A 14,825-nucleotide genomic window follows, 5' to 3' on the forward strand; every position below is an offset into this window, starting at 1 on the left:
AAATGAACTAAGCTATTGAGCCATGACAAGACATGGAGGAGACGTTAACGCATATTGCTAAGTGAAAGAAGCCAGGTCTGAAAAGGCTACATACTGTAGGAGTCCAACTCTATGACATTCTGGAAAAGGCAAAACAATGGAGACAAAAAAAAGAATCAGTGGTTTCCAGGGTTTCAGAGGGGGGTGGGGGGGAGGTGAATAGGTGGAGCACAGACAGTTTTCAGGGCAGGGAAACTACTCTGCATATTGTAACAGTAGATACATGTCATACATGTGTCCAGACCCATAGAACGTACACCACCAAGGGTGAACTGTAATGTAAACTGTGGACTCTGGGCAATCACGTGCCAGTGGGAGGTTCATCAATTGCAGTAAAATGCACCTCCACTATGGGGGGGATGTTGGTAGAGAGGGAGGTTGTTGGGATGTGGGAGAGGGGGCATAGGGGAAATCTCCGTACATTCTTCTTAATTTTGCTGTAAACTTGACCTGCTCTAAAAAATGAAGTATTTTAAAAATATAAGGTTTCTCCTAAATGAAATACAGCAATTGAAAACCCCTCATAATCTCTTCTGAAGTCCAAAAGGATTCAAGATTTGTTTTAAAGTTCACACATCAATCAGCAGGTAGACACACAACTTCTCCCTAATTTGAGGCCTAGGAGAAATCCCCTTTACTCCCTTCACCAGAGCAGACAGCTAGCAGCATCTTTACAAAACGTGATCCACTTTTCCTTTCAAAAGGAAGGCATCCTATGGGCCTGCTGTGGTAAAACTTTAACTCTGAATGTGCCCATTAGCTATCGGGATTTAGTCTCCTCTCACCCACACTCAGCACCTCTGAAGTATTTCAACAACATTAATCTTTGAAAATACCAACTCTGGGAAGAACCAAATGTTCTGCTTCCATTTTTAAATTTGATCTACTTCTGTTTCCTGCTCTTGACATTGGGACAAAACGTGATTCCCACCCTCCACCTCAGACCAGTCCCATCGGGGACAGGACTCTTGCTTCCTGTTAGTTCCACCTCAGAGCCCTGGTGTTTCTCTGATGATAAAATGAGCACACACACACACACAAAAAAGTCCCTTTTCTTCGGCTCACTTGTTCTGAGAATCAAGAAGGCAAGTTCTGTTGGAGCCTCCTCCCCCTCAGGTCCCCTTCACAAACCAACAGCTATTTAGTTACACGTCCTGGGCTCTCCTGCATAAAGGGGACATTAGAAAGAGGGGCCTGCAGAGCAGAGGAGCTTCTGTGGTGCCCAGGCTCCAAGCTGTGACTGAAAGGGGGACAGCACAAGCCCCAGGCACCTACCACGTGAACAAGATCCCCATCTGTCGGGTGGGCGAGAAAAATCGGCTCTCGACAAAGCCCAGCTGGATGAAATAACTCATCAGCAGTTCAACTCCGGCCTCGTCCCGGCTGGGTGTCCGACAAGCCTGGAAGGACAGGAAGCACCGAAGGGGTGAGCAGGTGAGAACAGAGCAGACGGCCCATCCCGGAAGGTGCTCACATATGCTACGTCTGTGGAGCTTGGGCCCTGCTGCTGGTATTGTGAACTCTAGGAGGGGAGGAAAGGGCTGGGGTGAACTCAGAAGTCCCAGAATCCAGCCCCAGACATGCCAGCGGGCAGGTATCTCTCCTGGTCTTCTGTGGCAAGTGGAATGGATGATTCGACAATCCCTCCCGATCCCCTCCCGATCTGTTGGATGCACAGATCCAACAGTCTGTGCATCTATAAGACCTCAAGTGAGCAATTATGGCATATTCTAAAGATTCAACAAGCTCTAGCAGCTATCCTCCGCTCCCTGCTGCGTGCAAAACCATACTTGTCTCAGGTCCATAAGATCTGCTATTTCATCTTCATATAGGTAGCCATCTTCACTGTAATGTTCCAGAATAAAATCCTGTAAGGAAAATGAGAGAAGACACTGTAAGTTGTGATTCAAAGCCATAAATAGGTAGGAGAGTAATGTCTAATGTGTTCCCTTTAGAAATAAATGTAGAACACACGAAAACTTACGGGAGATTGTACACCACAGTGATTTTCTGAGTGGTGGGATTTATTTTATCAATCATTAATGCACGTTTTAAAATTTTGCTTTTGATGCTGTGGTAACAAAGAAAGCTGAGTTTTTTTTTTTTTTTTAATGTCTTTGCGCCACAATTACATGACCTATTCATTAACGATTCTGGCAAATGTCACAGATAATCAGGGGCTTAGACCTTCATCTTTAGGGCTGTCCTCAGTACCCGGGCACAAAGTAAACTTGTGTCTGGGGACTATTATGATGATGGTACCGTCAGGATCTGCGTGAGAACCTTTGTGAGAGCAGCTCTGGCACTTCCACAAATGAGGTACCCCAGCGAGACCCCCTAATGGGGCCCACAGCCCAGTGTTTGACGAGTGCCCTGTGAGTTCACTCAGTCACGTGACACAGCACATGCCCTGTGCCAGGCATGTTCACACAGCCTGGGTAATATATCCGTGCACTAAACAAAGATCCTGCACCATGGAGCTTATATTCTTGCAGGGGGCACAGATAATACGTAATGGGCCCAACAAATAAGTAAATTACATCATAGATTAGAATATGGCAAGTATTGTGGGGGGGGGGAAAAGAACAGTATAGGGGGTATGGTGAATTCGTTGTTGCACAACATCTTCCATGAGTGCTGGCTCTCCTTGGTGGCAAGGAAGTTGAGGAGATTGTGCAATTATGTTTTCTCAAGTATCTGTGAGTGTTCTCTTTACACACCTTCTACGATAAAGTTCCTCCTGCTTTTTGCACATTCAATGCATATCTACACACACACGCACACACCATATCCCCTCACCTTACATAAATGGGATTGTACTGAATAAATATACACCTTTGCTTTGCTTTGTTTTTTAAATTGGCAATGCATCAAACATTTTCATTTGCCATATAATAATCTATAACATAACCTTTAATATGGTCATATAATTCTCCAATGTAATAAACGTATTTAAGCTATTTATTCAACAAGTAAGTTTAGCTCCTACTACGTGGTAGCCAATATGCACCATGATAGTCTTCACACCCTCTTGGTGAGCATTAAAGTCATTGGTACGTTTTGCAATGAAAGATAACACCATGTGAAGGTCATCCCTGTGTCCACGTCAAATTGGTTCCTCAGAATAAATCCCAAGAAGAGGTCTTGCTGGGCCTCAGGATATGCAGAGGCTCCCTGTTTTTCACTGTGGTCATTTTTACCCAAGTTTTCTTTTTGTTTGATGATGCTGCCACAGATTTTATTCATGATTTTACTTAAAAAGCTGGTGTTTGGAATCAGCTCTTCTAATAGGATGATTTGTGAAATTTGAAATGGTTTTCAAACGTTATTAATTCTGTTATTATTGACACTGATTCCAATGAGGATGAGGTGAAGGACAAAGTTTATCTCGATCTTCTCAGATGACATCCCACGAGCCGTGCTAAGGGCCACCATTCAGAGCAGCACGTTATTCTGTCAACCTCCACTGTGGACACTGGCAAAAATTTCCTCAAAAGGAGAGAGATTGCACTTAAAATAAGACGTTTAAAGAGAAACCTTACTGAAGTCAAAAGAAGATATTAATAAAAATTCCAAATGTATTCCTGACTTTAAAATTTAGTAACGTAGAATACATTAAACATAGTTTGTAGAATTTCTGCCATCACTGCTGTTATTTAGCATAATTCTGTTACTTAGCCAACAAATGAAGAAAAAATAAGGGATAGAAATATTAGAAAGGAAGAAACAACAAAGAAAGTACACTTATAAAATCTTAGAGCGTCAACTGAAAAACTACTGAACTAATAAGAATTCGATAAAGTGGTCAAAAAGTTCACATGTAAAAGTCAAGTCTTCCTTTCTTATACAGGTAATAACCAGTTAGAAAGATATAACAGGGGAACAATAATTTTCACAATCACAACAAAAGCACAATGTTCCTAGGGATAAAATTAACTTAAGTAAGCAGATAACTATTAAACTTCACCGAAGGACATCGGTTATTTCATTCTTTCATTTAATTCATGAAACCCTTTTTTAACAAGACAGATGTGGTCCCCATCCTCATAAACTTGCTATTTGTTGATATCAACAATTAGAAATATTATATTCATGGATGAAAATGTGCAATATTGGAAAGGGAAAATTTTGTCCAAACGAGGCTATGAATCTCGAGAAATTTCAATCAAAACCCAAAAGTACGATTTTGGGGAAACTTGACAAAATATTAAAGTAAAAAACATGGAAGAAAAGCTAAGAATATTTGGGAAAGTATAGTAATAAAGGAGGCTTGCTCTATTTGGTGTTAAAACACGCGGGGGATTAAACAGTGAGAAATGGACAATGAAACTAAATATGGATCAGAAACGGACTGTGGCAGATTCAAGAATCAGGTACACAACTAAAGCCAGAATTCCACAGAAACGGGAAAGGCTGGGGCATCCATCAAGTCCAGTCAAGAGAGAAGTGGTGCACACATTTGTGCAAACTGACCGATGTGAGTTTAAGGATAGGGCTATTGCCGTGGTGTGGATGACGCAGGACCTGCAGAGTCAATAGAATCCCAGAGCTGAAGGGTCAATGGGGAGAAGGAGCTCTGGAAACCTGGAGAGGTAGCTACTGGCCTTCCCTACGCAAATGCAAAAGGAAGCCAGCTGAGGGAGCCTGGAATTAAATGCTGGACTTCCCTCTCCTACCCTCTCATCTCCAGATGCTGCTCCGCCCCTAGGCCACACCCAGTGGGAAACCACAGAGCAGGAGCTGGTTTCTGCCTCCCCAGACAGAGCAGGATGGAGGAGGGTGGATGGAGAGGGAGGAGGAAAACAGACACCATCCAGCAACACAGCTGGATTCTTTACACATAGTTCAGGGGAAATTGGCTACCCATTTGGTGAAAATAAAAAGTTATAGCCTTACATCTTACTTTTTACCCCAAAACAAATTCTAGATAGATCAATGATTTGATGTTAAAAATTTTTAAACAAAGCACTTAAAGAAACAATAGCAAAATATTTATGACATCTTGGTGTGGAGAATGCCTTTCTGAACAAGTAAGTCATCAAGGCAGAACTGTAAAGGGAAGGACTGATATGTTTAATAACATAAAATCTGTATAAAAATATATATATAATACTTTTAAACTTGCTTATATAACAAAAGTTAAAGGAAGCATGTACTGAGAGAAATATTTGCAATATATATAACCAAGGGTTAACATCCTTCACATGCAACACAAATTCTTGTTAAGAAATAAGAAGAGTAGGGCCTGCCCGGTGGCTCAGGAGGTTAGAGCTCCTAACTCTGAAGGCTGCCGGTTCGATTCCCACATGGGCCAGTGGGCTCTCAACCACCAGGCTGTGGGTTCAACTCCTCAAGTCTTGCAAGGGATGGTGGGCTCCGCCCCCTGCAACTAAGATTGAACACGGCACCTTGAGCTGAGCTGCCGCTGAGCTCCCCGATGGCTCAGTTGGTTGGAGCATGTCCTCTCAACCACAGGGTTGCCGGTTCGACTCTCGCCCCCTGCAACTAGCAACGGCAACTGGACCTGGAGCTGAGCTGCGCCCTCCACAACTAAGACTGAAAGGACAAAACTTGAAGCTGAACAACACCCTCCACAACTAAGATCGAAAGGACAACAACTTGACTTGGGGAAAAAAAGTCCTGGAAGTACACACTGTTCCCCTTCCCCAATAAAATCTTTAAAAAAAAGAAAAAAAAGAAAAGAAATAAGAAGAGTAGTAATACTAAGGAAAGCAAAAGACAGAAACAGTCCTTTTGAAAAGGAGAAATAGAAGGGGCACATAAACACATGTGAGAATGTATTCAACTAGTACCGATCAAAAAAACGTAAATTATAATAAGGTATTACTTTTGCCTGATTTCACAAAAATCAAAAAGATAGTTTTAAAACATCAAAATGATGAATGACATTGTAACCAAAGGTGCAGGGAGATAAGCAGTCACACACAGATGGGAGGAATGGAAGGGGGAGAGAGAGAGAGAGAGAGAGAGAGAGAGAGAGAGAGAGAGAGAGAGAGAGAGAGAGAGAGAAAGAAAGAGAGAAAGAAAGAAAGAAAGAAAGAAAGAAAGAAAGAAAGAAAGAAAGAAAGAAAGAAAGAAAGAAAGAAAGAAAGAAAGAAAGAAAGAAAGAAAGAAAGAAAGAAAAGAAAAGAAAAGAAAATCCAACTTGAATTCTCTGGAAAGGGAATTTATTTTGATGGTGCTTCCTAATGAGACCATTTTAAAGCCTGTTTTAAAATAAACCCAAGTCACATCCTGAAGCTTTACTGACCATTAAACATCACACAGACACACACGTCACATTTGGAAGACACATTGGATTGCCCTCATTAAGTCGGCCAAACTACTCCTGTGGCACCTGTCTGTGTTACTCTCAGGCACAAATGCGGAAGAGAGAAAACAGAACATCCCTTAACATTCTCATTTTTGGATGACTGACATTTGAAGAGTCCCTTTTAGGATAAAATGACATGGTTGGAAGCCTCAGCCGAACAGCAGTTGGCCATGCCCAAAACGTGATTTTTTTCACTGCCTTTAATGTGGGATTCAGCACGTGATATGTTTGAGTCCTTACAGATGCCCATAAAATTCCCAAGTTTCTCTAAGAGAGTCTCCCTTTAAAATGCCTGCACTCTTGCAGGTCTGGCACTAAGCAACAAACTGATTCTTAAGGAAACTATTCTACAAAAGTCACTGAAGACATTTCCACAGACAGCATTGTCTGAGTCTCACAGATGCAACCAGTGTCACACCTGAAAGTTCAGGTTGCCTGCGAAAAGTTGGCATTAAACTGCAGCTCCTGGATTGTTTACTCCCCAGATAATCAAATTTCTGGTGATCCTGGGTCCTGCAAGACAACCAGCATCCCTTCTCAAACTCACAGGTACTAAGACCAGCATTTAAACAAGGCAACAGGCAAAAAATGCTCTGAGTGAAAGATCTTCTATCAAACAATTCAGTCTCTGCTCCAGAAGGGAGGTCAACTGCAGAAACGTTTGAAACATTAACCCATTTATTTTAAAAGGACAAATTCTATAGCGCCCAAAATGCCAGGTGATGATTTTTTTCTTTTCTAAACTAAAAGTAGTCAAAAATGAGTCAATCAATAGGGTTACTATGAAAAAGAAACTTATTTCTTTGAAGCATTCTTCATGATGCTGGGATTCATTCCTACACACCACGCCTGTGCTGGAAAGCCCAGAGACAGGCACAACTTTCCATCCCATCTCCACTTTCTCCTCCTAAATGGAAGTTGGAGGTGATTCATTACAACTCAGGCTGATGGAGCTGGGGAGAGAAGAAGAAGGCATTCCAGGCTGGGAGAGGCATCTCTTGTGGGGCGCCACATTTCCTGATGCTTCCATCAAAGCCCCTCACCCGCTTCCCACCTGCATCCCCCACTGAAACCCAGAGCCGGCCGACAGGGCCTGTGACATCACCAGCACCCGGCACAGAGACAGGCACAGGTGGGCCTCCAAGTACTGGCTACTTGCCAGAGACACACCTAGTTATGAGGAAGCCAGAGAGAGTCCACTTTAAAGAGGTGGATTGTACGGTATATGAATTATAGTTCAATAAAGCTATTATTTGAAAAAGAAGGAGGAGGAGGAGAAGGAAGGAAGGAAAGGAGAGAGGAAAAAAGGGAGGGAGGGAGGGAAGAGGAGGACAGATCCCCAGGAATTAGATGGGAAAACAACAACCATCAACTCTAGTTATTCCAGTATTTAAGGTCAGTGAACCAACATCTTTGAGTGACTTGAATTGCACCCGAAGATCAGGGTGGACTGGCGTAGAGACCCAGGGATGCAGAGGGAGGACTGTGGGGTAAAGTGACTGCAGTAAAAAGTTCACGGTAAAATCTAGGTAGTGAATACACAGGAGTTCGAGGCAACATGCTTTCAAGTTTTCTGTAAGTTCGGAAATTTTCATAATAAAATGTTTGGGGGGGGGGCAATGTAGCTATTCTTCTAAACACATGGCCTGCATCGGTTACAAAATGTAAGAAAAATAGATACTATACTAGGATACAATTTGGAAATTCCAAAGCACATCCACCACTGTACTTCTTTGAGTTGGCCTCCCGGGGGGCTGGCTGGAGGGGGTTTCCAATCCCTGCCCCCAAGCAAAGGAGCGAGCCTCAGAGTGACCAAAGGAGAAGAGGACTGCACAAGGTTCTCTGTGTGGTCTGCCCAGGGGGCTCAGGGTCACCCTGCAGACATCAACAGACATGTGGCCCATTGAGCCTTAGGCCACTTGCAGGGAATCCACAATTTCTGTATTTCCTTCTTCAACAATGAGTCCAGCTCCCATCACTTTGACATTTACCTTGAGGACGACTGAAAAGTCAACATCCTTGGTTTCCTTCAGGCCGAGTGGAATCAGAGGGATCGTAAACGTCTCCCTACAAAGAGCACAGCAAGGTATATGAATATCCCTATTCCGGCCGCTCTGCACCCACAGTCTCCCCCAGCAGCCCAGCTCAGGTCCTCACCCCCTTCTCACGCCAACCCAGCCCACATCGGTTCATTTTCCATAAAAGACAACACTGGTCACATCCCTGTCGCTGTTCTAAAACTGGCCCCGGTCCCCGGCGACTTCTGGACGATCCAGCCTAACACTCGAGGGCCCGCTTATCAACTTATCCCTCCAGTCTCAACCCTTCCTTCAGTAACTGTGCTGAGAACCCACTGTGCCCCAGGGCCTGCGTCTGTGCTCTGTGCTCCCTGACCTGGGTACACCACCCCGCCACTGGACCTCCTTCATAAGCCCCCAATCTCCATCCACCCTCCTCCTCCTTCCCTCGTCACCACAGTGGGTCCCACCTCCCTGGGTGTCTCACCACCTGCACAGGGAAAGCCCGGAAGGCAAGGGACGCATCTGACATCCAAGTGCTTCTAGCTCCCTGTCCAGGGTCAGGCCCCTCCAACTCCTCTCCCCCCGCTGACCACCCAGTTACCCGACAGCTCACCATGGGAGTGAGCCCTGAGCCTCCTTCTTAGGGGCAGGGTCAACAGGAAGTGAACCCGCTCAGGCTGTTTTGCAAATAGGGATTTAGCTCCCTGACCTGTAACAGGAGACCTCCTATGGCTGCTCAGCGCAGCCCGGGGAGGAGGCCAGGAATGCTGAGCAGGGTGAGTGGACAATGCAGCTGTAAACTGAAACTGCCTCTGTGATGGAGAGAAAACAAGGGGGGCTGTGCTCTCAGCAGGCGAGAGCCAACAGAGATGCCCACAGGGAAAGCTGGACCCTGCTGGAAGGAGATGAGGATGGGCCACGCCCCTCTCCCCTGGACCCCCGTGCCCTCCTGTCCTCAGCCCACACAGAGCTGGAGACAAAGGCTGACTGTCCAGGAGCAGCCAGTGTCCTGAGGCCCCCCCTGCCCAGGGCACCCCAGCCCCAAACTTGGGCTAACGTAATTTTCTCCATGAGCTCCGGCCTCCCTGTGTTTTCTCATCTGCACGATGAGATTGTCTCTTCCCCACCTATTTCACACAAGTGTTTAAAGATCAACTGTGCTAAGAAAGAAACAATCTGCTTTGAAAATAGGAAGGGGGTGGAGTCAAATACAAGGCTTCATTAGGAATGTGCACCTCTCTCCCCTCTTCCCAATAGCACAGGGGACCGACTGGCCACTTTAGAGCCACACCGTGATCACACAGGGGCCTTAATTGCATGTCTCTGTGGGGTGCCCTCATGATGGACATCCCTGCGCTTCAGTAAAGCAAATGGGACTATGAAACATCCACCATGTATCACCGAAGTTTGGCCCTGCCATGCCTCCTTGAGGAACTTTGACCTTTTGGGCAAAACACTGGAATTAAATACCGAAGGGAAGGCTCGGAGAAGCCTTTCACTGGGTGTTTTGCTTAGGTGTTCACAACTGCACTGTAAGCCCACAGCTGAGCGAGCCAAGGCACGCGACGTAACAAGGAAGAGCAGAGGTTTCACGTGCTAACGCTTTCCCTCCGCTCGGAAAAACACGCCGTGCCATGCAGGGGATGGATCAGGGGATGATCAGGAAAAGCACATTCCAAAGACTCAGAGGTTCCCCAAATGTCATCCTGTTAATCCAGAGAACTATTTTCTGACTGAGTTTCCGAGGCTGCCCTAGCTTTTGAGAAGTCTCACTTCCCCACACAGAAAAGTAGGCCAACCCTTCTTTGGAATTTCTCAAAGTGATTTCTCCTTAAAGATGGACATTTCTTTCCGAGGTAGTTCACCATGGGGTGGGAGATTCTCTGAGCTTTTCTGAAGGCCACACCTCGCTCGATACCTCACCTCCCGCAAACACTCCCTAATGGATGCTTGTGCATTAGCACATTCGTTTCTCAAATATTTAACAAGGTCCGTTTCTGAAGTGTCTCCGTTGCACCTTCTCCTCAGGGAACTGGCAAGGGCTCCCTCACCGTTGATGTAAAAGGCAGTTCGTAAGTTTTTGCATTCTATCAACGGAGTGAGCCAGTCAGACCCTGTGCATGGTGGTGAGGCTAAAGGGGAAGAAGGCAGGGCCACCTGGGCCCCACCTGGCAGGTCAGTTCTCAAAGATAACCACAGGTGCTTTCAGAGCCTATTTAGGACAGAGCCACTGCCCAGCCCACATGAGAGATGCCATCTCCTTGCCTAGACCCAGCCACGCAGCTCCTGTAAATCTACGTTCCAAGAGTCCCAGGACAAATAAATGTCGTCTTGGTCAATTCTCTGGGTATTCCCAACAAACTTCAGAAGTTCACCCCTTTAACTCTTGCACCTTGCTCAACCCCAAACCTGGTCATTTCCTCGCTTCCCAAAGTGGGGGCTACGACACCCTTGGGACTCTCTGAGTCCATCCCTGATGCGGCATGCTCCGAGGCTCAGAACGTATCTGGAAGAAGCGCCACGCCCACTTACTCTGTGCTCTGATAGACTCCCACAGAGATGTTGAGCCCCTCCAGCTCTTCCTTGAGCATCTGCAGGTCTGAGTTCACAAAGCTCAGTTCCAGGCGCACCTGCTCCCGTACCTTTTGGTTCGTGGCTGCTCTGTTAAAAATAGAAGGGGGAGAGAAATACCCTCAGCCAAGTATCCCAGGTGCCCAGTGAGCACTATGGGTCCACCGACAGATGTGATGAATAAGGTGTCCGAGGGATGTCAGGTGTCTGCCCCGTTTTGAGCCACACCTACCAGTAAACAGACCTGGGACATAGCCAATGACACTGAGCTGCCAGACATGACTCCTAAAGATATCTCTGCAAAGAATTAGCCTTGAGAAAAGGTACCCGTTCTCAGCCCCTGAAAACTTCAAAACATTTCTCAGATATGAAATGGAGAGACCTGCCATGTTTATGAATGGGAAGATTCACTATTATCAAGGTATCAATTCTCTATTGACATTTTCTATTGATTCAATGCACTTCCAAAACCCAGCAAGCTTTTTAGTCGAAATTGACGCGCTAATGCTAAAAATTATATGGAAATGCAAAGGACCGAGAATAACCAAATTTGAAAAAGAACAAAGTTGGAAGACTTATGCTATCCAATTTTAAAACTTACTATAAAGCCACAGTAATCAAGACAATGTGGTACTAGCATAAGGATAGGCAATAGAACAGAACAGAATCCAGAAATAAATCCTTACATTTATGGTCAATTGATTTTGACAAAAGTGACAAGACAATTCAAGGGGGAAAAGACAGTCTTTCCAACAAATGGTGCTGAAGCAACTGGACATCCCTCTGTCCGTCAGTGTCCCCAAGACCACCCCCTGGTTCAGTGATTCACTAGGAGGCCTCCTGAGACTCAGAATATAGCAAGGAGTTATGACAACACATGTAACATACTATCCACTAAGGAAGCTCATTAGAGATATAGCATCCAGGGTTTTCACTGGGGGCGAGTCAAGTAGGCACCTCTGCCTAGCATGTTCCAAAGTTCCAGACTTCCAGAAGGAAAGCAGGTGTTCAACATAAAGCACATTGTTTGTACAAACAGTTTAGGCACAATGAGCCCCTCCTATCAGTCTTAGGACTGGTGGAAACTCTCCTGAAATCTATGTTTCCAGACTCCAGCCAAGGGCCAACCTTATAAGCAGGCCTTTCTAAGGACAGCCATCTCAGGCCTGCATATGGTACCTCTTTTCTGCACAACAGTCAAAAGATAAACCTCAATCTAAACCTCATATCATACACAAATATTAAATCAAAATGCATCAGAGAGCTCAATACAAGAGCTAAAACTCTAAAACTTCTAGAAGAAAACATAGGAAAAAATGTTCATGACCTTGGGTTGGGCAAAAGTATTCTTAACTATACACCAGAAGCACAGTCCATAAAAGGAGATATTGATAAATTGATAAAAAAGTCGAATTTAAAAACTTCTGTGCTTCAAAATACATAAAATCTTCTGTGCTTCAGAGGAAGGAAAGAAGGAAGGAAGGAAGGAAGGAAGGAAGGAAGGAAGGAAGGAAAGAAGGAAGGAAAGATAAGCCACAGACTAGGAGAAAATATTTGCAAATTACATATCTGATAAAAAATTGTATCCAGAATATAAAGAGTTCTGTTAGTTAAATAATAAAAAGACAACTTAATTTTTTAGTAGTCAATAGATTTGAATAGACATTTTACTAAAGAAGACTATGAATGGTTAATAAGCATATGAAATGATGCTCAACATCATCAGTCAATAGGGAAATGCAAATTGAAAACATGATGAGAAACCAATACACACCCATTAGATTGACTATCCTAAAAAAACAGAAAAAAAAAGACAAACAATAACAAATGTTAATGAGGATGTAGAGAAACTAGAACCCTCACCACTGCTGAATGTCAGGGGTACAGCCACTTCGGAAAACAGTTGGGGAGTTTCTAAAAATGTTCAATCTAAACCTTAGGGAGTTTCTAAAAATGTTAAATCTAAACCTATCATCTAACAGAGTAATTCCACTCCTAGGAATCTATGAGAGAAATGAAAACATACGTCCAAACAAAGACATGTTAAATGAACGTGTATAGTAGCATTATTCATAATAGCCTCAAAGTGGAAGCAATCCAGACACCGACTAAATGGCAAATACATACACCGAATGTGGTACAGCTATAGAATGGACTAGTGTTAAGCTCTACGAAGGAATGAACTTCTCCCAAAACCTCCAGCAGAGGTGACATTGACTTGAAGACCTTACAGGTGCTCCCTCATTTTATCGACTAGGAATCAAAGCAAAACTCGCGGTGGCAATGAAAACCAAGTACTGAGCTAGACCTAGCTGAGCGCATCTCCGTGCTCCAGCCAGGCAGATCCTCGGTCATCCCTCACACCGGGCTAGAATTTATGCTCATTTCACAGGTGACACCTAAGGTTCATCAGCCAAGAGCCCCAGCCAGCCAGAGAGTTGGGGCCTGACCACCTTCCCCGCCCCACTGATGAAAGTCCAGCCACCTGTCACCAGCTTGCTTCCCTCACCACCTTTCCTCCAGAGAGCAAAGTGCTCAGCTCCCCCTACCACCTGTCCTCCCCACTGGAGCGGCTCCCCACCTCACCACACATTTGGGCCCATCAGGGTCTCTCCATGATGTTTTCATACTTCACTCCCTTCTCTCTCTCTTTCTCTCCTCCTCCCTTCACTGAGGTCCTCCTTGACCAAACCACAAGCTTATCCTCAGCCCCCTCAGGAAAAGCTGAGCCCGACCCTGTCTGCAGAGGTAATGGCACCTGCCCTACATACTGCCCAGTAAGTTGTCACACATGCATGTGGGCTCCCCGACCAAGTAAGGAGATCTTGGAAGCTGAGCTTGGCGACTATCATTGGTTTGGGGATTTTTTTTTTAAGCTATGATCACCAAATACAACAAATACATGTTCTATCACAACATAGTACATGAACACATGCACCCCTAAAACAAATTCTCATAAAACCACTCTTTGCCATGTGACACTCTAACATAGTCTATTCTACTCTAATAACATCTTTAAAAACAAAACCACAATGCTGTTTGAAACTCTCCAATTCTGATTCTCTGGCGCCAACTGGGTGCCCAATGATTCAATTCAGCTCTGACACCAACCCCGGAGTGAGCACAGACCTCAGAGCCATGGGCTCCATGCCAAAAGACCGCCCACTTCAGGCACCAGGTGCAAGTAGAGGGCACCTGTACTTTTCAACAACCAGTTTCAATCACGGGCTCCCACAACCCATGCCCACCTCAGGTTCAATAATTCACTAGAACATCTCACAAAACTCAGGCAAACACTTTACTTACATTTACTGAGGTTTATTTTAAAAGGGTACAACTCAGGAGCAGCCAGATGGAAGAGATCCATTGGTCAAGGAAGGGCATGGACTTTCCATGCCCTCGGGCACTCCACCCTCTGGGCACCCCACCCTCTCCGCACCTCCATGTGTTCACAGACTCAGAAGCTCCCCAAACCCCATCATTTAGGGCTTTATAGAGGCTTCATAATTGATTAAATCATTGATCACTGATGATTGAACTCAACCTCCAGCGCCTTTGCCCAACCTGGAGGTCCAGGGTTGGGGCTGAAAGTTCCAACCCTCTCATCAGGCTTGGTCTTTCTGGCAACCAGCCCCCCTTTCCATTCTGAAGCCCCCCCCCCACCCCCAACAGAAGTCACGTCACTGGCATACATGCTCAGGAGAGTCCAGGGCTTTTCGGAGCTCTGTGCCAGGAACCAGGCACAAAGACCAAATATTTATTTTTTATTAAACCACAATAGCAACCCATTGAACTGATTTCATTACGTACCCTGGGTTACCACCTGCTGCTTGTAAAACCTGTACTACAGAGATGTTACT

The 14,825-nt window shown here is 45.0% G+C and overlaps 1 protein-coding gene across 1 annotated transcript in view; it reads right to left on the reverse strand.

Annotated features, from left to right (window-relative positions):
- The window catches only part of RHPN2 (rhophilin Rho GTPase binding protein 2), a 47,415-nt gene that overhangs the window by 15,460 nt on the left and 17,130 nt on the right, over positions 1 to 14,825 (reverse strand). Inside the window, exons 3-6 of the mRNA XM_081032491.1 lie at positions 10,927 to 11,055; positions 8,365 to 8,440; positions 1,830 to 1,907; positions 1,315 to 1,439 (exon numbers count right to left, since the gene is read on the reverse strand). Of these exons, the coding sequence (XP_080888617.1) occupies positions 1,315 to 1,439; positions 1,830 to 1,907; positions 8,365 to 8,440; positions 10,927 to 11,055 (408 nt within the window). The remainder of the gene's footprint in view (positions 1 to 1,314; positions 1,440 to 1,829; positions 1,908 to 8,364; positions 8,441 to 10,926; positions 11,056 to 14,825) is intronic.

Source organism: Rhinolophus hipposideros, assembly GCF_964194185.1.
Source record: "Rhinolophus hipposideros genome assembly, chromosome: 21".
In the NCBI taxonomy this organism is placed as follows: domain Eukaryota; kingdom Metazoa; phylum Chordata; class Mammalia; order Chiroptera; family Rhinolophidae; genus Rhinolophus; species Rhinolophus hipposideros.